Below are 24,331 nucleotides of genomic sequence, written 5' to 3'. Positions count from 1 at the left end.
GTTTGCCCTCTTCCTCCTCTCCCCCTCAGGGCTGGAGTTCCACATCAAGGGGTAAGCAGGAGGTCCCTCCACCGGCAATGATGGTTTTAAATGCTTTTGGTCAATGTGGTTTTGAGGTTTTATGACATTTTATATGGGGTTTCTATACTACAGCTACAGGGCAAGCCTACAGCCTCTGAGCAAAGGAGGGACTTACCTCTGCTGCCCACTTCCAGCTGTCCAATTATCAGCTTCCCCCCAAGGGAGAGCCCCTTCCTCAGGAAGCTGCTACTCTCAGCGAAGTGGGGCTCCCAGAGAAATCCATCCACGAAGACCTTGAAGGATGGGTAGCCAGGAGCGCTGGAGACCGAGACGGCCACATGGTGCCAGGATTCATCCAGAAGGGAGCCCTGGGTGCCGCTGAACATCACTGAGCTGCAAAGAGAAACCGGGAAGAAGTGATAGAATCATAGAAATGAAATGGACAGCAAGGGTCAGCTAGTCCAACCCTCTGCAGTGCAGGAATATTTTGCCCATTGTGGGGCTCGAACCCACAACCCTAAGATTAAGAGTCTCATGCTCTACCAACTGAGCTATCTGGGTTCTCCTTTTAATCATCATCATCATCATCATCATCATCATCATCTTTATTTATACCCCACCCTCCCCAGCCAAGGCCGGGCTCAGAGTGGCTTACAAGCAATAATAAAAACAAGTTGAATGATTACAAATTAAAAACAAAATTAAAATACAGCATTAAAATACTGAAACATTAAAATATTAAAATGTAGCCTCATCATAGGAGGAGAAGGAAAAGAAAAAAGAAAGAGAGGGAGGGAATCAAATTGGCTCCAAGCCAAAGGGCTGGCGGAGCAACTCTGTCTTACAGGCCCTGCAGAAAGAAATCAGATCCTGCAGGGCCCTGGTCTCATGAGGCAGAGCGTTCCACCAGACCGGAGCCAGAGTTGAAAAGGCCCTGGCTCTGGTTGAAGGCAATCTAACTTCCTTAGGGCCCGGGACCACTAGGGTGTTGCTATTTGTGGACCTTGAGGCTCTCCGTGGGGCATACCAGGAGAGCGGTCCCGTAGGTATGAGGGTCCTAGGCCGTGAAGGGCTTTAAAGGTCAAAAGCAGCACCTTAAATCTGACCCTGTACTCCACCGGGAGCCAGTGCAGCTGGAAAAGCACTGGGTGAATATGCTCCCATGGCAGAGACCCCGTGAGGAGCCTCGCTGCAGCATTCTGTACCCGCTGGAGTTTCTGGGACAGCTTCAAGGGCAGCCCCGCATAGAGCGAATTACAGTAGTCAAGCCTGGAGATGACCATCGCATGGATCACTGTGGATCACTTTTACCTTTCCATGCTCAGGTTGGGATGTGTGCAGATAAATCAGCAAATGCATTTCAAAGAATACATTTCATGCCAGCTTCCTGGCTTGTTCAGATCACATCATTTATAGTCATGAGGTCAAAAATTATAATTTTGGAATTGCTGTAAATTGCTTGGTAGGTGGCTCATTGATGAAAGTCTCCTTAACTGAGGCCACATCCACATCAAGCACATTTAAAGCACACAACTCCCTCCCACACCCAAAGAATACAGGGAACTGGGATAATAGAATCATAGAGTTGGAAGGGACCATGACGGTCATCTAGTCCAGTGTTTCCCAACCTTGGGCCTCCAGCTGTTTTTGGACTACAACTCCCATCATCCCTAGCTAGCAAGACCAGTGGTCAGGGATGATGGGAATTGTAGTTCAAAAACAGCTGGAGGCCCAAGGTTGGGAAACACTGATCTAGTCCAACCCCTTGCAGTGCAGAAATCTTTTTCCCAATGTGGGGCTCAAACCTACGACCCTGAGATTAAGGGTCACATGCTCTGCCAGCTGAGCTATCCCCCTCACATAACGGACATCTGGAGTACAAAGAAACTTAGTGGCTTCCTGGCAACTGGGATGGTGAGAGGGCTGCGCCACCAGCTCGAAACATTTTGGTGCCCAAGTTAGAGCGGCAGCAAAGGACATAGAATCATAGAATTGTGGAGATATGTAATATATAGCATTATACACACACAAAGTATAGAAACCCCATATAAAATGTCATAAAACCTCAAAACCACATCCAAGATCAAAATTTGGGAAGAGAGCATCATTTTAAACCATCATTGCAAGTGGAGGGACCTCCTGCTTACCCCTTGATGTGGAACTCCAACCCAGAGGGGGAGAGGAGGAAGAGGGCAAACTCTGGCTGCCTCCACTTCAGCGCATAGCTGACCAGGCACATCTTGTGGGAGCCAGCAGCAGCAGCAGGTTGACTTCGAACCCACAGCCCGATGGTGAAGTTGTTGAGGTAGCGGCGTATGGCATCTTCCAGCTGCAGGCTGCTGCCACTGCTGGGGAAGTGTAGGTCAAAAGAAAGGCGATACTCTGGAAGGGAAGGCAAAAAGGTCAGCCTCTGAACTTACCCAACAATGTGAGCACCCTCCTTTGCAGATTCTCTGGGAAAGCACAAAAAGCCTTTGTAGCCTTTTCCTGCCCTCCTTCAGCTATTCCTGGAAACAATCAGTGGTGGACTTGGAGGGAATTGAGAGGGTCAGTCGCACTTTGAGACTGGCACAGGTCCAATTGCGACTGCGTCAAGATCTCTGGGCACCAGGTTGGTGATTCTCCACCTGACTCTCCAGCTTTCTTATGCAAGCAAGTTAGCAGAAAGGCTTATTTCTTTCATTTCTCTCCCACCTTTTTCTCCAAGGAGTCCATAGTTCACCCCCCCCCCTCAGTCAATCCCTACAACGAGCCTGCAAGGTAGGCTAAGAGGCTGCGGCTGACTCCAAGGTTACCCAGTGAGCTTCATGACTGAGTGGGGAGTTGAACTCTGATCTCCCAGGTCCAAAACCTGACACTCTAACCATTACACCATGTTTGGTTGTACTGCCCCCCCTTGTTGGAGGTGATGGTGTCTGTGCATGGAAAATGGTGTCTGTGCATGCAAAAAAAGAGAAAGAAAAAGCTGGCAGTCTTGCAACATGCAAAGGAAGGGTTGCACTGCTTGCAGATTTCTGACTATCATGCTCAGCTAGCAGATATATGTCAAGGAGAGAACCTGACAGTGCAGAAACTTCATTGGCCTCTGTTGACATGAATTCCAAGGAAACCAGGTGGAAGGGGCTTGCTGCAGGGACCCCCCATGTCTCTTTACAGAAACATCAATGTTTGCCCACCTTCTGCTGGTTCAAAAGCAAGGGGGACTCTTCTTTGTGTCCTCCCCCCAAGACAAATCCACCCCAACCTACCTAGAGACGCGTTGGCCACGGTTGCTCCTATTATCCTCAAGGAGCCGAGGTTTGCAAAGGGAATGTCTTGGGCGCTGGAGAGACGGAAATGCTCCTGGTAGTCCAAGAAGCTTGCGAGGCCATCAGGGTAAGTGAAGAGGCTCCATGTGCTGAACAGCCCAGGCGGAAAGGGCACCCCAGAAAAGTTCTTGTGCTCCAGGGAGCCTCCGAGATCTGTGGTGACGCTGCCACGCACGTGGGTGGCATTGGACTCCAGGCTTAGTCGGAAATGAGTGGCATCGGTGTGGAGGCCAGCCAAGGACAGGGTGCAGGAAGAATGACCAGGGAAAGAGAAGGTGACATCAGCTGTGGCATGCGGACCTATCCCTCCAGGGAGGGGAAAGTACACAGGCTCCGGTGGACCACAAAAATCTGGCAACAGAGATGGGAGCAAATTAGACCCAGGGAAGGGAAGGCGGAGGAGTCTGCTGTTATTGGTGGAGCTCGACTCAAGGACTCCCAACACTCATTTCATTCAGAGCCTGTGAGAGGAAGCATTGGAGGACAAGAAGCCCAGCCGCCTTTTGGATCAGCCCCCTAGCACTCAGCCACTGCCTCTCCCCCCACCGAGGCTCTCCCCCTGCCGAGGCAAAAGGGATTGGGAGGGGCAGTGACCTACAAAAATTCACATGTGGAATCTGAGGTTCCCAAACTCGTCCCCCAAATCCAGATTCTTTTATCTTTCAGAAGGATTTTATGCAGTTACGAAACGAAATGCCGATTCTGAAATCAAAATGAGCATGCCTTTTTTGAATTGCCTCTTGTAAACCACCCTGAGATCTTGATGAAGGGTGGCATATAATTTATATAAGGGTGGCATAATTTAAATAATTATAATTATAATTCAAGGGGATGAAAGCTATCCCCCTACATGAGGGCTTTCTTCCAAGATTTCCCATAAAAGCTTTTGGAGAGGGATTTTGTCTCAAACTGTCAGCTCAGTTCTTCACAGGTTTGTTGCCAGCCCTTTGCATAGTCTGTTCCTCTAGTCTTTCTACCTAATTTATCAGGAATTTGCTAATTAGGGGTTTGCAATTCCTTGGATCTCAGAGTGGCTGGAGCAGAGTACAATTAATAACATTGTTACTGTTACCGTTACCATTATCGTTACCGTTATGTTTATCGTTATCGTTAATCGATATCATACTGTTACGGTTATGGTTACAGTTCTGGTTACCGTTACCGATATCGTTATCACTATCATTATTATCAGCTGCTTTCTGGTCTCCTTGAGATGATGTCCAGCATTTCAGATGAAAATCCAACATTTTCACACCAGAGTGGTGCTTTTATACTGCAAATTGCTTTGTGATTTTAGCTCCCCTTTTCTCCACTCATGAGAAGAGAGGAGTTAAGAGGCAGCTCTCTCTCTCTCTGTCTGCTCCAGCCTGTCTGCGGCCCCTCTGTTGCCCTTGAGCATCTATGGCACTCACCATATCTGTGCTGGCAGACAAATCCTGTTATTTCGGTCGTAGGACGCTCATTGCACGGTCTGGTCTGCCACGTCCCATGTTGGGCCATATTGGTGGGCTGCAGACTCAGCACCACACACTGGTCCTTCACCTGTTCGGGGGCTTTTCCTAGAGAATAGAGCAGCCAGGGGTTGTAAGAGCCCATATGAGCGGCTTCTAGCTACAGCCTCCTACCTTGTCTCCAGGAAGTCCCAACACTCTTCCTAATTCTACCTTCATTGTCACTTCCTGCACTTCTTTCCCACCCCATGTGGGAAATGGGCAAGAACTTTAGGTCCATTCCACACCCTTCCCCCAGCCTCAACACCCCATCCCAGAGCCCATTTGTGTGGAGAAGGAACCCCAGCTGAGTCAATGTGGTATTGCAGACTAGGGCCTGGGAGAGACCAGGGTTCAAATCTTAATTTGGGCATTGTTGTTGTGGGGATTAAGGGTGGAGGGAAAGAGCTCCTTGTAGAAAAATGTGGGATATGAATGCAATAAATAAATAAATAAATAAATAAATAGGGGCAATAAAATAATAAAGAGCCCCAGGTCTTATGGAGCAAGTCTTATGAGGAACAGTAGAGAGAGTTGGGTATGTTTAGCCTGAAAAAGAGGAAACTGATGGGACAGATGAGAGCCATCTTCAAATATCTTAAGGTCATCACATGGAAGATGGAACAAGCTTGCTTTCTCCTGCTCTGGAGCGTAAGACTTGAACCAATGGATTCAAGTTACAAGAAAGAGGATTCTGACTAAATGTTAGGAACAGCTTTAGGGCAGTACGAGCTGTTCAACTGAGGATTGGACCCCCTCAGAAGGTGGTGGCCTCTCCTTCCTTGGAGGTTTTTAAGCAGAGGTTGGATGACCACCTGTCATCATGCTTGAGTTGAGATTCCTGCATTACAGGGGGTTGAGTTGGGGTCCCTTCCGACTCTACAAATCTATGATTCTAGTTTTTATGCAGTTCTGGATGGCAACCAAGAGTTCTGGCACAGAGAACCAGCTGTGATTCAGGACCCTTCTGTTCAGGAGCGATCATGCTTGGACTCAACATACCCAGATGCCACCGGAAATAGGCTGGGGGGGCTGACGAGTCGCTCCACCTCCATGAGGTGCCAAAGCGCAGCCCGATCCACATCTGCCAGCCGTCCTCAGGAAAGGCATCTGGGGAGGAAAAGGAGAAACCATCACAGATGTTTCTTGGTAAGGATTAGATGGCCAGCTCCCCGCACCCTCTTCCAGTGCAAAACCATCACTACTACCTCCCAGTTTGAATGGGGACAATAAATGCCACCATCTCATAGAATCATAGAATTGTAGGTCTGGAAGGGACCCGAGGGTCATCTAGTCTGACCCCCTGCAATGCAGGCATACACAGTTGTCCCATACAGGGATCAAACCTGCAACCTTGGCATTATCAGCACCACACTGTACCAACTGAAGAGGAGGAGGAAGAGAGTTATTTTGAGGGCGGCATTTGGGTACAGGTGCTCTTTTAAGTCTTGAAAATCTCCACTGTTAGTTTCAATTTTTGCTGCTTTGGACTGTAAGCATCTTTAAAGGGGCATTTGCCCAGAAAAGCAGCCCCCAAAATATTTAAAATATAAAGAGATAAATGGCAACAGCCATCCCCCAAGGGCACTTAAAAAACTAATAAGAAGCACATATCTCAATTGGTAGAGCATGAGTTTCTTTATCTCTGGTTCGTGGGTTCAAGCCCCGTGTTGGGCAAAAAGGATTCCTGCATTGCGGGGGTTGGACTACTAGACCGATGGTCCTTGTGGCCCTTTCCAACTATGAGTCTATTATTCTAAGAGGAGCCCAGCTAGATCAGCCCAAAATGCTACTGTCTTGGCTACTGGTTTGCTGCTTCCATCCCTCACCTGACAGGAAGGTGTTCTGCTCCTCATCGCCAACAATTGCGAGGCCCTCCCCAGATTCCTGGCAAAAAGACTGGGCCTCTCTCCACGACCTCAGTTCCCGGAAGGATGGGAAATGGAAGGCGTAGCAGTGGGAGCGGAAGGGCACTTTCCTCACGGAGCCAGGGAGGGCATCTAAACAGGAAAGGCACAAGGGGAGAGAGAGAAAGGTACAAGAAGGTGCAGCTATGAAGTTGGTGGGCAGGTCCACATTTTAGATTAATGTAAATGGTGAGCTCCCCACACTGGCTTTATTTCCCCTTCATCCACCCAGCCTTCTCCTCCACACTTTCTCCTCCTGAAATCCAGAGATCCCCTTTGCACTTCCCCCAGCAGGGCTTTCGACAAAATCCCCCATGATATTATTGTGAAGAAGCAGGTAAAATGTGAGCTGGACGAGGAAACTGTTAGATGGATTTGTAGCTGGTTGCCTGGCTGAACCCAAAGTGTGCTCATTAATGGTTCCTCGTCATCCTGGGGGGAAAGGGGGGCTGCCACAGGGCTCTGTCCTGGGTCCGCTGCAGTTCAACATCTTGGATGAAGGAATTGAGGGGATGCTCATCAAATTTGCAGATGACCCCAAAATGAAAGGGGTAGCTAATGCCACAGAAGACAGAATTGGGTTTCAAGATGACCTCAATGGATTGGAGAACTGAGCCCAAACTAGCAAAATTTCAACAGGGACAAATGTAAGGTTCTGCCCCTTGGTAGGAAAAACCATCTGCACAAATATAAGATGGGGGACACCTGGCTTACTAGTAGTACATGTGAAAAGGGTCTAGGGGTCTTAGTGGACAACAAGCGTAACATGAGTCAACAGTGTGATGCACAGAGGAGAGGCCTGTCAATGGCTACTAAGTCTTGAAGCGTGAAGGGACCCCTCCCATGCCAGCCCTGGGTGCTGGGGAGGTAAAACCCAGCCAGATGGGCAGGATATAAATACTACAACAACAACAACAATTACTACTACAACTACTATTAAAATTAGCGAGGGCTACTGGGTTTGGCTCTCTCCATTCAACAGCAAAATGCAGCATTTCTATAGCCTCCCTCATTATGCCTCCTGCTGGCTGCTGAATGTCGAGGCTGGCAAGGAGGGAGACACCCCCTTTGCTCTTACCTGTCATGGGCATCTCACAGATGAAGGAGACGTTGGCACCGCAATCCCAGTCCCTCCACTGGCCAGCGTAGATGCCCACGAGCTGTGTGCAACGCTCCTTCTTGGGGTGGCCTTGGAGCCAGTTTCTGATAAAGCAGAAAGAGTTCAAGATCCAAAGCAAAGAACTTGCTTCTGGTCTCTTAGCAAACCACTTTGATAGCTCCGTCGGCAGAGCAGGAGACTTGATCTTGGGGTTGTGGGTTGAAGCCCCACACTGGAGCCCTCTGCCATCAGAGCCACGCATCAAGGTTCTCTTACCTGTACCAGCTCTGCGATAATGGGGTCCCATCCACCCAGGCGAGCTGACTGCTTGCCTCTCGCCATGCTAACCCGATCCAGTAGTGCAAGGCATTTTCCCGGGTGCTGTCTGAGAGTTCCGTCAGGAACATCTGTGCAAAGGCAGCATAATAAAACCACAGAATCATAACATTGTTGAGTTGGAAGGAACCCCAAGGGTCATCTAATCTAAACCCCTGCAATGCAGGAATCTTTTTGCCCAATGTGGGGCTTGAACCCACAATCCTGAGATTAAGAGTTTCATGCTCTCAGATTGTTCTTTGCTGAAAGAAAATTATATGAAGGTGATGTATAGATGGTATATAACTCCAGTGCAGTTAGGTAAAATGTATAAAACCAGTTCAAATGTGTGTTGGAAGTGTAAGGAAAAGGAGGGGACATTTTATCATATGTGGTAGGATTGTAATGAAATTAAAAAGTTTTGGGAAATGATATACAATGAACTGAAGAAAATGTTCCATCTAACATTTGTTAAGAAACCTGAAGCATTTCTGTTAGGGATTGTAGGAAAAGACCTGCCAAGGAAGCTGAAAAATATCTTCATGTATTCAACAATGGCGGCGAGAGTCTTAATAGCACAAGGATGGAAGAATGAGGAAACCCCGACTAAAGAACTATGGCAAGAGAAACTGATGGACTATGCAGAATTGGCAAAATTGACACATAAACTATGGGACAAGGGTAACTGTGACTTTAATGATGAATGGGAACCTTTTACAAAGTACTTAAAGAAACAACAAAGTGAACTGGACTCCTTGGCAGGTTTTGAATAAACACTCACAAACTTTTTATGGACTATAACCAGCCAGATAAATTAAGGATTTATACAGTTTTGTAATATGCAGAGAATAGTATTTGTAGAGAAACCAGAGACTGGAGCTGAGGGAAATCAGGGGGAGGGGAGGGTGGGTTATTTTATGGGGGAGGGGGGAATGGGGGGAATTAAGGATGATATGTATTAAGATAATATGTTTTAAATTTGTAATAAAAAATATTTTTTTTAAAAAAAGAGTTTCATGCTCTACCGAGTGAGTTGTCCTGCAGTGGGAGCAAAGGCAGGCAGCATAACTTTTGCCACTTTCCCAACGGTCTCTGCCAGGGACTTCTACAGGAAAGGGGCCATGGCTTGGTGTTAGGGCAATTGCTTTGCATGCAGAAGGCAGCATCTCTGGGTAGCGCTGGGGCAGCGTCCTTGCATGAAATCTTGGAGAGCTGCTGCCAGTCAGCGCAGACAATGCTCAGCTAGTTGCACTAGCTGTTTATGTTCCTGGGCTCAGGAAATGACCTAGCCAACCTGGGACTCAAGAGCCCTCATTGGGTGCAGAATAGAAAAGGGTTCTGAACAGTGTTAGAAATTCGCCAGGTGCCGGGTGCATATTGCAGAGATCTCTTGGTTCGCCTCCTCCTCAGTTAATCCCTACAACGACCCTGCAAAGTAGGTTAAGAGTCTGTGATTGACTCCAAGGTCACGCAGTGAGCTTCATGACTGGCTGAGTGGGGAGTTGAACCCTGATCTCCCAGCTCCTGGTTCAACTCTTCAACCAGTACAGCACACTGGCTTCCTAAAGAAATTCTGCTATGGGACCACTCTATCAAATAAGTTGGTCAATAAATATAGGGAAATCAAATTGTCACTTTGAGAAGGATCTGCAATATTTTCCTTGAAGCTTGAATTTTTTTTTCTGGATTGTTTGATTGGATGTTTTAATGGGTTGTCAACCACTTTGAGATTTTTCCTTTAAAAGATAAAGCAGAAATGAAACACGGCACCTAGAGCACCTGGCCATTGCCATACCTGGGTCAGATCTGGATTCTATGCCAGGCAGTCATCCTCAAGTGAGGTTTCCCTCGCTTCCTCCCTCCCAAACTAAAGCATTCCCAGCCTGCAGCTTGCAAAATCCGCCTCTTACCTGCTTGTGGTAATCCTTGATGACAACCAGGTCTGCCTTTTGGTCCCTGCAGAAGACTCTGGCTTCACTCCAGGACAGAACAAGAGAGCCAGCTGGGATGTAAAGGCAAAGCTCATTCCTGTACAGGATCCACCTTGGGGGGCACACCCCCAGCACTGTGTGGAAAGGAAGGGTGGCATTTTCCCAATCAGTAAAATGTTAGCTTCTTGTTGCTAACTTTCAAAACAGTAGCTTCTTGTTCCCACCTCTCAAAGCTGGGGATTTGGACAAAGGAGGGAAGGGGCATGTCAGATGGTGTTCCTGGGCACTAGAAATGCTTTTGGGTTGGGCCTGCTTGCTGGTCTGGGAACCACAGAATGATAGAATAGGAAGGGACCCTGAGGGTCATCTAGCCCAACCCCCTCCATGACAGATGGCCATCCAATCTCTGCTTTAAAACCTCAGTTGAGCAAAAAAGAACAATAACTCCAACTTCCTGCATTGCAGAGGGTTGGACGAGATGACCTGTGTGGTCCCTTCCAAATATATGATTCTATTATTCTAAGGAGAACTGCTCTTGCTGGTTACAGACAGCCTTTATCTCCTTTGCCTTGGCAGCCTAACAGTTTGGAAGGGTTGACTCTGACACCTAGGACTTTTGCTTGCACACACACACACACACACACACACACACACACACCCTCATAATTTTATCCACAGATAAAATGATTCAGAATTTGCTCAGTTGCGTCCATAAGAAGAAGAAAGAAAAGCCAGGGCACTTGAAATAAATATTGTGATCTTCCCACTTTTTATCTCTTGTCTTCCTCCAGGAACTTCCTACCAGAACTGGCGAAGAGCAACCCCAACACGACTCGGACTATCTTCTGATACATCTCTGATCTCCTCAGAGCCGCTGGCCCCATCACCCTAAAATCGAAATTACATCACAGTTAGTCTTTCTCTGGGATAGGAGATCTCCATCGCCTGCCGGGACATGTTCCCAACCTTGTCAAGGAACAGACTGCATACTGGTCTTCCTCATGCCTTCAATTCAATGCTACCAATTCATGTGGTAATGTAGCAACTTTTCTGGTATCTGTACCCAGCAGTGTTCAAAATTCCCCAGGTGAGTTTTGCAATGGGCAGAGGTCCAATTGTGACCACGTGGAGATCTCTGGGCACCAGGTTGGCAACTGACATCTCCATCTAGCTGGTCCCTCCAGCTTTCTTAAGGATGTAAGCAGAAGAGCTTATTTATTGCATTTTTATCCTACTTTCCCCTCCAAGGAGTACATGGTTCACCCCCCCCCACCATAAAAAATCAAACAATCCAGAATAAAACAAATTCAAGCTTCAAAGGAAGTATTTCAGATCCTTCTCAAAGTTACACTTGGCTTTCCCTATATATAGTAACTGACTTAATTTATAGAGCTGCCCTGTAGCAGAAAGACTCTAGGAGTGTTAAAGCACCCAATATGGCAACCTTACAAAATGGCCTCTGTGCTCTCACAAAAAAACAAAAACCACATCACACACACACCCAAAAATCCTGCTTGCTTTGGGGCGCCGCCTAGCAACCAATAACTCTAGGCAGGCTTGGTTTAAAGGTTCCAGCCACTAGGCCGAAATGCAGCCTGCCTTTTGTTACCAGTTGTTGCTGCTGGTCATAGATCATAGAATGGTCTAGTTCTGATGAGATGAAGAGTCTCGTGCTCTACTGGTGATGATCAGTACTGGGGAAAAACAAGGCATTAGGAAATAAATTTTCACTCAAAAACAATAACTGCTGGGGGGGGGACCACACACACACACCAAAAACACCCATAGCCGGACAAGTGAAAAAATGGATGAGGCAAAAGCAGCACCTCCCTTGGTCAAGAAGAGAGCAGAATGGTGGCCCTTTGGCAGAATGACCATGTTTTTGTGGCGGACCTCAACAGCTTTGTTCAACATCATCTGGTTAGGATGGGGAGACAGCTGCCCCTGTTGAATTTCTGCCTGCCAATGCATGAATCGTTTGCCTAATATGGGGCTTGAACCCACAACTCCGGGATTAAGAGTTTCATGAGTTTCATGCTCTTACCAACTGAGCTTTCCTATTGTCCTACCTGGGAATGCAGGAGTTTTTTGCCCAACGTGGGTTTGAACCCACAACCCTGAGATGAAGCACCTCATGCTTTACTGACAGAGCTATCACACCTATTTAGCTCTCTGAAGCAGTATGATTCTGATGCTGAAAATTTTTGCAGTTGCTTTTGCTTCATGAAAGCTCAGTCAGTAGAACATAAGACTATTAATCTCAGGGTGGTGGGACTAGAAGACTATTAATCTCATGGCAGGGGGCTAGACTAGATGACACTTGTGGTCCCTTCCAGCCGTACGATTCTATGATTCTAACGCTGCAATCCTAAGGCTCAAATAAGACATGAGCACCTCACCTAATTGACCCACACAATATTTGGGGGCATTACCATGAATGAATGGTTCTTTTATGTGCTGATTGTGAGATGTCTGAAGAAGGGGAAATGTACCAGGCCGAAAAATCGGTGAACAATGGCTGCATTGACTCGATTGGATGTGTTGAAATCCTGCTTGCGTCAAGAGGAGCAGAAACAACGGAATCTGCTTTACGTGACCCTGGAGCAGCAGGCTTTGATGTGTTGACTTTATATCAAAAGATTTATATTGAAAGATGGCCCCTTTCCAAGACTAGCCTGAAAAGTGAGAACAATCTGTCATTTCTCAACCTGGGATAGCTCAGCTGGTAGAGCATGAACTCTTCTTCTCTGGGTCGTGGGTTCGAGCCCTGCATTAGGGGAAAGATTCCTGACTTGCGGGGCGTTGGATTAGATGAGCCTTGGGCTCTACAGTTCCATGATTCTGATCTTAATGCTGAAACAAGCTCATAATCCAGTGCTATTCCATGGACTAGGTAGACCACTGTTTCAGCTCCGTTGGTTAGAGCAAGGAGCTGGTAATGCCAAGGTTGTGAGTTTGATCCCCGTATGGGCAACCTGCATATTCTGCATTGCAGGGAGTTGAGCTAGATGACCCTTGGGGGGAGAGGGGGCCAGGAGACAGACATGCGCTCCCCACCCCCCAGTCTTCTAGAAAACACAGAGAAATGAAAAGATCAGAGGAGAGATTGGTTGCGTACAGACGCAGTCTCCAATAGCTTGGGGGGGGGGGGACTAGAGACAAAGGGAAGACAGGGACCTCCAGTCCTCACAAGTGGCTCATTGGGGCAAGACTTACCGGTACTGAGAAGAGTTGCTGGCATCACTAGGACTGTGTAGTTTTAGTTTTTTTGAATGAAGAGTTAACTTCACTGAGACTGGTGTTTTTTATTACACACTTACACCTTACTCAGGCTCCTGACATGCAAACAGGACAGCAGCAAGGCATGTAATGTCCTAGAGACTACGATACCCATCTCTACACGTAGTCATGAAATGACTCAACAAGTCATACACTTGACCTCCCTGGTATCGCTATGGTAACCCAGTGACACATGGCACCCTTATCTCAGAACAACCGGACATGGGGGATTGGTCTCAAGACATGAGACCATTTAATTTTAACCCATAGTTCACACTGTCCATCAGCTCAAACCCACCCCTGACAGAGAACCCCATATGCAGGAAGATGACAACATCCAAGCAACAATGTGGCCCAGGAGAATGACCTTTAGAGCCAAAAAGGAGAGGCCTAAAGACTATAGGTCTGGCACAACAGCACACCCCACTCTAAGGATGGGTGAATCCCTAGATGTCACCCTCCGAACCTCTCAGCGAGGTGGGACATAGAGAAGGGCCTCAGATGACAAGCACAGGGTCTGGGGTGGTTTGTATGGGGAGAGGTGGTTCTTTAAGGCACTGGGGTCCTGAGCTGTGTAAGACTTTATAGGTCAACCCCAGTAAGTGACACCTTATTATTATTATTATTATTTGTGGATATGGTTACATCAATATTATGAGCCAATATTAATGTTGCCATATCTATGACTACAAAGTTATACTGTGTGTTTTGTTCTTATGCTGGGGTTTTTTACATTGCTGCTAAAAATGGTAATAAATAAAGTGTGGGACTTCCTGGCACACATGCCCTTTGACGTGGACGCTCTTCTAATAAATCTATGCCGCCTTAATAACATTCACATACAGAACGTGTAGCTCAAGCTAGAATTGGGTGTGCCCTTTAGCGTCATGTGTGAAAGCACTTGCCAAAGCAGTCAGAAACTATACTGGGGACAATAGCACATATCACAAAAACTGTTTCTTCAGATTCTTCACCCTGTTCCCAAGCAGTGAGGGAATTTCACTTAATATTCTCCAGGGAGTATCGCATGTGAATGGCATATCTTTAGCAAACACTATTGGGGTCAATAGCATACATTCCTACTCTCTGCTGCATGGATGGGGTATCTGTGTGACCAGGGTCCAGAACTACGGGGGTTGTAGTTCAACAATATCAGATGAGTCACATGTTCCCCATCCCTTTTCTACTAGATAGATTCAGAACCTTTCAATGGTTGCAGTTGAAACTGGAGGAGAACAAAAAAACCAAACACATTTTCCCAAAATCTTCACCCTGTTCCCAAGCAGGTAGTAGTAGTAGTAGTAGTAGTAGTAGTAGTAATATCATTTATATTCTACCCATCTGGGAAGCTTTTAATGCTAATAGGTTATTGTATTCTAGTGTTTTGTTGGAAGCTGCCCAGATGGGCGGGGTATAAATAATAAATTATTATTATTATTGTTATTATTATGGAGAATTGCACTCAATATTCTCCAGAGGAGACAAAGATTCTTGCATGGGAAGGGCTCCTCTTTAGCAAATGTAGTACACAGCAGAGTGGAATTCACTCTGGTCAGTGACTGAAACAAATGGATGGAGTCATTGATTGATTCAGCAGAGTGGAGCTAGCACACTGCACATGCTCAGGAGCACTGCCAAGCTCTATGATAATATATGATCTGTATATATATTCAGGTCCAGGGTTTAGGTCCCAGGCGCTCCCCGTGGAGCTCTGGCTGAAAACAGATGCCCCTTCTCCCCTCCCCTCCCGCCTCCGCTCAGCACCCTGGCCAGCTCCTTCTCCCGCCCGCTACTTCCGGGTCCTCCCCGCCGGCTCGCGGGAGGGGCGGGGCCGGAGAAGGAGGGAGGGAGGGAGGGCAGAGCCCGGCGAGGAGCGCCTATATGAGCGCCTGCGCAGTAGCGCTGCGGGCTATTCGAGGGATGGTGAGCGGAGTCGTGTCCGAGCTCAGTGAGTAGCGGCGCCGGGAGGCAGGTGGGGAGGGGAGAAGGGAGGGGGAACCGGTGCCTTCCGGCTCTGATCTCGTAAATAGATGTGTGCACTTATGGAATTTTTAGCTGGACATTAGTAGCCAATTATTATGAATAATAAGCTAAAGGTGAAGGAGCCCTGGACGGATTAAGTCCAGTTAAAGGCGACCATGGGGTGTGGCGCTCATCTTTCTTCAGGCGATTCCGTTTTTTTATAAAAAGAAGTTGCATTGATTTCAAAAAGAAGGAACGGGTTGTTGCAGAAAACTCAGCTTTCCACCCCCGCCCCCTTAAAATAAAACTTTCCCATTGTGGGTTGGGGGGTGAGGGGCTTGAACTGCTTCCGTGTCCCTTCCCACGATTAGCAGAATAGCCGATGCAAAACAAGGGGAAGTCATAAGCATTTTCTTAATTTACAGACGGGGTACAGGTTGCAGAATTTTAGTTACCATGCACAGATTTTTTTTTTCCTTCAAGTAAGAACCCAACCTTGAAGGGCAGACTAGTCAAGAAAGGCTGCCCACAAATGTACAGATTTCGTATGGTGTTGTCATTGTTCCTTTCTGGGCTTCCAGCCTTCGAAGTACAGTGGTACCTCAGGTTAAGTACTTAATTCGTTTCGGAGGTCTGTTCTTAACCTGAAACTGTTCTTAACCTGAAGCACCACTTTAGCTAATGGGGCCTCCTGCTGCTGCCGCACCGCCGGAGCACAATTTCTGTTCCCATCCTGAAGCAAAGTTCTTAACCCGAGGTACTATTTCTGGGTTAGCAGAGTCTATAACCTGAAGCGTATGTAACCTGAAATGTATGTAACCCGAGGTACCACTGTAGAACCAACCATTTCTTTCTGTCCTCGGCAGGATCCAGCTGTGCAGAATCTCAACAGCTAGCCAGCAACTGTGGCAACCCTAAGCCACCTTCCTCTCCATCCAGCTGCGCAGAGTGATGATTGGTTGGCCTTTCTTACGAAGCCCTTTCTCAACCCCCATCAAGCTGTAGAGTGTTGATTGGCAGGCCTTTGTGGCAGTCAGCAAACCACACAGACCTTCTTGCGCAGAGCACTGTTTGACTTCTTCCCAAACAGCCAGTTTATTTCTCTTTAAAAAGGCGCTGAACACAGGAAGTTGCCTCCCTCTCCTGGTCCGTCTAGCTCAGTATTATGAGCTCTCCCGGGTTTCAGGCCAGGAATCTTTCTCAGCTCTGCCTGGAGATGCCAGTGAAGGTTGAACCTGGGACGTCCTTCAGGCAAAGCAGAGGCTATTCCTCTGAGAGCCCTTCCAATGGAATGAACCTTAACTGGATAAACATACTGTATAACTGAAGCTTGGGGTGGTAGATCAAAAGCAAGTTCAAAAGCCAGCACTTCATTCAGGGCCTGGCACGTGCTCCAAAGGAAAAGTAAAGGTTGGAGGATCAGAGAATTGGAATAAGCCCAAAGGACAATATAGTCCAACCGTCTGCAGTACAGAGACTGCAGGGTGAAAACACACTGGCTCTCCTTTTAATGGCTGCATTCTCTTTTTTGTGTCTGCAGAGCAATTATTATTCTGCTCTCTAAATTATTGACTATGGCCAGTGAATGCCCACTCTGCAACCTGCTCAATACAGACACAAAACATAAATTCTGTTCTTGGGTCCATGAGTTGCAGCAGTGACACAGCCCTTGCTTGCTTCCCACATGGGATGTACCTGCACACCTTTTTACAAGTGGGCTTTTATTTTTAGGTTTTCCTTATCCACATTTACCTTTTGCCCCGCTCTTTCCAGGCACTGATCTGTGCTTTGACACACCGTGTCTGAGCATGGTTTCTGCTTTGTTTCCCCCTGAGCTTTCCCCACAAAACCCCGCTCTTTAAATCTGGATCAGAGCAAATGTCAATTCAGTTTTTCCTCAGATTGCTGTTTGCTTTACGATTGAGCTTTAAAGAGCAAGTTTTTGCAGAGAAAGCTCCCGAGCAAAAAAAAGGGGGGGGGCATGGAGCTTTAAATCACAGACCGTTCCTGGAAAGAGAGGAGGAAGGGTCATGTGTATAAGCCCTTATATTGCACAGATGGACTTCGGAAAGTAAGGAACTGAACTGTGACTCTGTGGAAAGAGAAATGTTTGTGTGTTAGGGTTAACTGGCTGCCAGCTAATGTAGCCAAACCAGTGCAGCAGGGCGACTGCCTTCATACGGGGCTGCCTGCCAAACCCTACTGTCTGCTGTCCACATTCGTTTCTGACTCACCTCTAGTCGTCACACCCAATTTGCTGCAACTTTAAGTCTCTGTTTCCCCAAGGATAGCTCAGGGAGTGCCTGATGCTTCCTAATGTCGGCATTCAGAGTTTCTGAAACCTCAGGGAGAATACCTGAATATGGCAAACTGATGTTTTTTCACCCAGAAGGCTCAGAGTCAGGTGACTGGAGGTGGGATGACGATGAGTGGTCTGAGGGAGAAGAGGGAGAAGACTGGAAGGAGGAGGGGTTGGAAGCTGAAGGGTTAACAGGGTTTAGTAAGCAGGAAGAGAGCAGTCCAGAATCAGGGGCTGGAGAGGAGGTGAGGCAGACTGCTGAAGAAGCCAGGGAATCTCCCCTTCCTGCTGGGACCAGCTCCACCCCCCTGGAACATACAGAGAAATGAAGAGGTCAGAGCAGAGAGGGGCTGTGTGCAAGCAGTTTGTGACTGCTTGGGAAAGACCCTGGAGAGGAGGAGCCTTAGGAAGTTCTGGGAAGGCAGGGACCTCCTCGCAACTACTTTGTTGGAGCAAGACCTACTGGGAAGAGTTGCTGGGACCACTGGGACCACTAGGCCTGTGCCGTTTCGGTTTCTCGAATAAGGAGTTAACTTCACTGACACCGTGCTTTTCTTTGTTAGCTGACCTAATGCTTGACTCTAGCTCCTGACAGCTACTGCTTTTAAAACGGCAGCCCTAAGAACACCACCTGCCCCACGGCATGTGCTGGAGAGGTGTCAAGGTCAAATTGCAGCAGCTGCAGGTGGTGTGAAGCGGAGATGGGAACCTGCAAAGGAGTTTGTAGCCCTGACCTGACAGTTGCATGCAGCTGAAGGACGAAGCAGGAGGCAGAAACAGGGAGCGGGTGAGATAGGCGTCCGGAAGGCAGATGGCAGGGACTGGAAACCTGGAAGGGTAGCTTTTCGCCACAAGGGTGCCCCTAGTTTGAATGGTGAGGCCAAATTTAGCTTGCTTTGCCTGAAAGGAAGTGAGGTGGCATCTTATTCTACCCTGCTGCATTCTGACCGCAGCAGATGGCTCAGACTGAGGAAGTGCTGTGGGACCTGGGAGTAAGACACAGCAGGAAGTGAAGCAGGACTGGCTATCTGGGCCACAGTGTCCCTGTCCTGGTTTCAGCTGCTATATACAAGACTTCTGCTGCACGGATGCTGTTGGCCTGCCTACTGACAGCACCTCTGAGCATGTGCAGAGCAAAGTGGACCGTGTTTTATTACTTTAAAACTTATCACATGGGAACACGCCTTCCCCAATACATTGACAATTAATTTTAGGGAAATTGCAAGAATGCACCACTTTTCCTGGCTCTGGGAAACATGGGAGCCTATTGTTTCCCAGGGTCAGATTATTTCCTCATGTAGCTCAGCGTTGCTTACTCTGCCTGGCAGTGACGTTTCTCAGCAGGAAGCAAATTTCCTTTTGCATCACCAGCTTTAGACGTACCTCTTTTCTGGCAACCAGTGAATAAAGTGAACTTCCACCCCAAGCATAGAATCCTAGGCAACTGTGCAGCAGACGGGTGGGAATGTGTGCAGAAGAGTAAGATTCTGTCTCTGGTTACCTATTTGGGGGAGCAGCCTTGCATGGGCTCAGCTGCAGGCTGAAAGGGGTCAGCAGCCTTCCAACCTCCAGGATGAAAAGGCAGCCATTTTGCGGTCATCATGGGAGGCATCCAGTAGCCACCTCTGTCTCTAGCACCAGACTAGGCGTAGCATCGACCCACATCCCCATCTAAGGAGCTGGGTGGCGCTGTGGTCTAAACCACAAAACCTAGGGCTTGCTGATCAGAAGGTCAGTAGTTCGAATCCCCACGAGAGGGTGAGCTCCTGTTGCTCAGTCCCAGCTCCTGCCAACCTAGCAGTTCGAAAGCGCATCAAAGTGCAAGTAGATAAATAGGCGGGAAGGTAAACGGCATTTCCGTGCGCTGCTCTGGTTCGCCAGAAGTGGCTTAGTCATGCTGGTCACGTGACCTGGAAGCCGTACGCCAACTCCCTCGGCCAATAAAGCAAGATGAGTGCCGCAACCCCAGAGTCAGTCACGACTGGACCTAATGGTCAGGGGTCCCTTTACCTTTACATGCCTGCCACATCCACCCTCTCCCCTCTATGTTTGTTCAGACCCTAAAGCTCTCCTAAGTGCAACAGAAACTTGTGCAGAGGTGAGTGCTGGCTCAGTCCTCTCTGTATCCTTCCCGTCCTGAGAAGCCAGCCCACCCAACCAGCCATCTCAGAGTCACAGATTTGGGTATGCCACAGGATTGGTTGCTGATCTCTGTGTTCGAACCCTACCTTTTGCTGTAGGCTTGCAGTTATTGGGCGAGTCAGGGGCTTATGTGGCATCATCTCAGAACACTTGCTGTGCCACGAAAGAGGACAAGTGCCAAGGAAGTTTCTTAAACTGAAGAGAATCAGGTCTCAGACGAAGGAGTTGGCCCAGCAGCTGATAGCTTTATAGCATGGGTAGGCAAACTAAGGTCCAGTGGCTGGATCCGGCCCAATCGCCTTCTAAATCCGTCCTACGGATGGTCCGGGAATCAGTGTGCTTTTACATGAGTAGAATGTGTCCTTTCATTTAAAATGCATCTCTGGGTTATTTGTGGGGCATAGGAATTTGTGTGTGTTTTTCCGTTTCAAAATATAGTCTGGCCCCCCACAAGGTCTGAGGGACAGTGGACTGGCCCCCTGCTGAAAAAGTTTGCTGACCCCTGCTTTAGAGCGCTAGCTGGAAGCTGATTGGGTCCCCTCTGTTGTGCTAGCGGCTGCAAAACACACTCTAGCCAGTGATGGTGCTGACACGCAGCAGAGCAGAAGAAGGGTACTCAGCACTGCCTCTGTCCACAGCTGCTGATGTCAACACTGCTCCACCCAGTCGCATTTCTGTTGGCAAGAACATGAAAAGAGCCCTGCAGGATCAGGCCAATGGGGACTCATTTTGTCCAGCATCTGTTCTCACCTTGGAAAACCCATAAGCAGGACCTGATCACACAGGCCTTCTCCTCTCTTGTGGTTTCCACCAGCTGGTATTCAGAAGCATTTAGTGCCTCCCAACTGTGGAGGCAGAGCTTAGCCACCAATAGCCATGAATTTGTCTAACCCTCTTTGAAAGTCATCTAGGTTGGTGGTCATCACTGTCTCCCAATGGAAGCGAGTTCCACAGTTTAGCTCTGCTGCACGAAGAAAATCTGTCTTTTGTCTGTCCTGAATCTTCCCACATTCAGCTTCATTTCTCTGTCCTGCCTATAATTTCACAAACTTCTAGCATGTCACCTTTGACTCAAGGCTGGCTTGTGATCTTGGGGGTCACTGAGCTGGTGGGGGTCACTTCTTCTAGGGTCAAAGGGTGGGATAGGAGGAAAGGTCCAGAAGCTTGCTGCCACTTCACTGCAAACCTGCTTCCTGTTTTCTAGCTGCACACCCACACTCTTACCCAAGGCTTTCTCACGTTCCCATCCAGGTAAACCCTCAATACCATCAACAAACCAGGAGTAACAGTGACCCACATCGCAGGGCCACAGCGTAACTACACCATAGAGACTGAGGGGGAGTCATCGAAACAGTGGCACTTTGGAGGTGCAGCTTGGCTAGCGAGGACCGCGCTCTGCACGCCTTGCCAGGGCGCCTGGCCGGATGGACGACACCTTGAGGATCTTTGCTTGGGCCACCGCTAGCGAGCCGAAGAGGATGCAGATGCAGATGCTGGTTAAGAAGGTGGACGGGCCAATGAGCAGGAAGAAAGCATAATCTTTTACGTTCAGCCAGGGCTCCCGGCAGTGAGCAAAGGACTCGTTCCCAATGGCAGTGATGGGATGTTGGGTGAGCTGTGTGGGACGTTTGCAAGAGACAGAGTCCACCTCTGGAAAAGGGAGAGACACGGAGACTCAGAGCAAGGCTGTGGTTATTGCAGCAGTTGGGGGTGTTGGACCAGAGGATTGCTAACCAACAAGCACAAACCGGTTTAAGATCTTAAGCTGCCTGCCAAAGGAATTAACGTGGATTGCTTGGAGGTTGCTTCTGCTAGGAGCTTTTAGGGAGACCAAGGCACCTGCTGTTCTAAAGTTAGCCAGAAAAGAAATCAAAACAGCAGTGCCATGTGGTGCTTGACAAGGTCCCATAACCTCCATAAAAGTTCATCAATATGTCTTCCACATGATTAATTGCCAAACCGGAGATAGTTGTGACCCCCCTCCCCGGGTGTCTGGCGGGGAAGGAATCTAATTTAGAAATAAAGGTTGTATCCAATGTTAGTCCTACTCAGAGAAGACCTGCTGAAACTAATGTACAGTGGTACCTCGGGTTACATACGCTTCAGGTTACAGACTCCACTAACGCAGAAATAGTGCTTCAGGTTAAGAACTTTGCTTCAGGATGAGAACAGAAATCGTGCTCTGGCAGCGCGGCAGCAGGAGGCCCCATTAGCTAAAGTGGTGGTTCAGGTTAAGAACAGCTTCAGGTTATGTATGGACCTCTGGAGCAAATTAAGTACTTAACCTGAGGTACCACTGTACATGGCTAACTTAGGTTCATTTGTTCCAATGGGTCTGCTTTGAACATTGTTGGATACAACCCTAAATGAACAAACAAATGGTTAGTCATTTCTAAAGGAGCTGATGGTGCTATAATAAAAGCCAGTTGCTCCCAGCTGCCCTGCTTCGCCCATCACACACCATGTATTCTTTTTGGCAAGCTGCTTGGGAAACTGAATCCTCCCCCTAAAAAAAATTGTTATGGCTCCAATTTATTTATTTGTTTTGAGAAAATGTGTTCACAGACTTGTATTGCTGGAACTTTGAAGGGCAGCGGAGATAACAGGGGAAGAGAACTGAAAATAAAAATTTCAACCACTTTGAGGTTTTCTGCAATCAAGCAGTACAGTCAACTCTAATCTCCATGGGGGTTACATTTCAGGGATAGTGCATAAAGCCAAAATTGTGCAGAGTCAAAACACGGGTGCAGCAGCTGGTGGAATTGTCAACATCTTTTCCCCCCCAGATACCCATTTTTAAAAAAATGATTAATTATTTTTTTTTGCCAAGCGCATAAAGCTAAATGTGCAAAAGTTAAATGTGCCTACGTTGTGGGTCTACTGTATATAAATTTCATGAAATAAAACTATAAATAATGGTGATTGTTGCTGTTAAAGCCACCAGCTACAGGTGAGCTTTCCAACCCCTTCCCTGTTGAGTCCTGCTCACCTGGGACTTTCTCCACGTTGTCAGTGAGCCACTGGTAGAGGGGCTGGATGGCACAGGTGCACCCCCAGGGGTTGTTGTGCAGCCTGAGGAAGTGCAAGGAAGGCAGGTTGCTGAAGAGGTCGGGCGAGAGTGAAACAAGCGCATTGCCCTGCAGAAACAGAGACTCGAGGTGGGGCAAGGACCTGAGCAGCTCTGGCTCCAGCGTCAAGAGCTTGTTGTTCCCCAGGTTCAGCATCCTCAGCCTCGGCACGGGGAGGAAAGTATTGGGTTGCAGGACAATCAGGTAGTTCCCACTCAGGTCCAGTTCCTGCAGCTCACTAAGGCCAGCCAGGGCCTGGGGGTGGATGACCCCGAGGATGTTGCTCCGAAGGCTCAGGTGGCGCAGGGCGCCCTGGACGACAAAGGTGCGGTTCTGGAGGGTAGCAATGCGGTTGTAGTCCAGCAGGACAGTGGTGGCATTGGCTGGAAGGTCCTCCGGTACCCAGCGCAGCTTGTGCTCCATGCAGTTGATTTCCCCAGAGGTACAGCTGCAAACAGCTGGGCAGGCAGAGCAGCTGGGGGATGGGTAGAGGAGGAGGAGGAGGAGGGTGAAAGTGGCAAAGGTCTGAAGGCAACTGCAGCGGGTAAGGCTGGAGCCTGAGGGGAGGACCTGGCTTCTACCACACCAAGCCATGGAGCCTCCTCTTCATGCCCACCCTGACTCCTGGGCCAGGATTCACAGCTTGTGCCAAAAACCTCCCAACCCACCAGCCTTCCCCTGCAAAAGGAGGGCAATTCTCGGGCTCCCCTTCTTAGCAACTGCCCTTGCTCCAGCAGAGTCCTGCATGCCAGCCTTGCTTCTGCCCAGCTATTAACTTGGCTTCTCTTCTGGGTGCAGCTGATGATGGGTGGAGCTTTCGCTCTTCCTTAGCAAATATTTTAACAGGGCAGCCTCGCCTGCCAAGGGGCAAAGCCACAGCTTCCTCCTGGGCCCAGCCTGTCTCCTCCAAAAGAGCCACACCAGGCTGCCCTGGGATAGCCGGCTCCTGGCTTTGCCTGGCATCACCCCTCGGCTGCTGCTCTCAGGCTGCCCTGGCACATCATGCCAGGCAAGTTAACTGGTTTACTTATTAGTGTGCTTCACCCTGCCCTTCCTCCAAGGAGCTGCTCAGAGCGGCATTTCAGGCTCGCAGCAGGAAGCCTGTAAGGTAAGGTCAGCCTTGAAACACAAGGCCTAGTTATAGCTGAGGGGATTCACACCACAAGAGGTGGGTGACAGTCAGTTTGGATGGCTTCAGGAGAAGGACTAGGCAAATTTGAAGAGGAGGAGGAATGATGCAACAACATGCTCATGAGGCTGGAACCAGGATTCCCAAGGGCCTTGCCTACGCTTGACTCCAGCTCCTGACAGTCAGAGAGGGACTTGGCTGTCTGCTGCAGGGGACAGGACGATGGAGGAAGTGGATGAAAACTCTGACAAAGCAGCTTTTGTTCTGCCATAAGGCGGGCCAGCTACTGGCCCATTTCCAGTTGCACAAGAGGTGCCCCATGGACTGCAGATGCTAACAGCCATGGGGGGGGAGGGGGTGCTTCTGAATAGCCGTTGCTGG

At 48.5% G+C, this 24,331-nt stretch overlaps 3 protein-coding genes across 3 annotated transcripts in view; all 3 read right to left on the bottom strand.

Annotated features, from left to right (window-relative positions):
• Window positions 1-11,527, bottom strand: part of LOC310833008 (uncharacterized protein) — a 37,436-nt gene extending 25,909 nt beyond the window's left edge. The window contains exons 1-11 of the mRNA XM_083715367.1: window positions 11,521-11,527; window positions 10,874-10,959; window positions 10,051-10,205; window positions 8,102-8,232; window positions 7,805-7,929; window positions 6,649-6,819; window positions 5,822-5,929; window positions 4,742-4,888; window positions 3,270-3,680; window positions 2,169-2,403; window positions 197-414 (exon numbers count right to left, since the gene is read on the bottom strand). Coding sequence (XP_083571493.1) covers window positions 197-414; window positions 2,169-2,403; window positions 3,270-3,680; window positions 4,742-4,888; window positions 5,822-5,929; window positions 6,649-6,819; window positions 7,805-7,929; window positions 8,102-8,232; window positions 10,051-10,205; window positions 10,874-10,955 — 1,783 coding nt within the window. The 5' untranslated portion in view covers window positions 10,956-10,959; window positions 11,521-11,527. The remainder of the gene's footprint in view (window positions 1-196; window positions 415-2,168; window positions 2,404-3,269; window positions 3,681-4,741; window positions 4,889-5,821; window positions 5,930-6,648; window positions 6,820-7,804; window positions 7,930-8,101; window positions 8,233-10,050; window positions 10,206-10,873; window positions 10,960-11,520) is intronic.
• The window catches only part of LOC310832095 (beta-4C adrenergic receptor-like), a 685,807-nt gene that overhangs the window by 171,662 nt on the left and 489,814 nt on the right, over window positions 1-24,331 (bottom strand). The gene's annotated exons all lie outside the window — the stretch shown is intronic.
• On the bottom strand, window positions 20,957-24,263 carry LOC310832160 (leucine-rich repeat-containing protein 26-like). Its single transcript, XM_083713788.1, has 2 exons — window positions 22,743-24,263; window positions 20,957-21,403 (listed from the first exon to the last, which is right to left on the bottom strand). The coding sequence occupies exons 1-2, from the start codon at window positions 23,413-23,415 to the stop codon at window positions 21,132-21,134; spliced, it is 945 nt and encodes a 314-aa protein (XP_083569914.1). The 5' UTR covers window positions 23,416-24,263; the 3' UTR covers window positions 20,957-21,131.

This window comes from Podarcis gaigeae, assembly GCF_964106915.1.
Source record: "Podarcis gaigeae genome assembly, chromosome: 15".
NCBI classification, from domain to species: Eukaryota; Metazoa; Chordata; class Lepidosauria; order Squamata; family Lacertidae; genus Podarcis; species Podarcis gaigeae.
This window is presented reverse-complemented; position numbering and strand designations above follow the sequence as displayed.

Coding starts and splice junctions, on each gene's coding strand:
- LOC310832160 (XM_083713788.1), bottom strand. CDS start 23,415: ATGGCTTGGTGTGGTAGAAGCCAGGTCCTCCCCTCAGGCTCCAGCCTT. Junction 21,404..22,742: donor CAACGTGGAGAAAGTCCCAG/GTGAGCAGGACT, acceptor TCCCTTTTCCAG/AGGTGGACTCTGTCTCTTGC.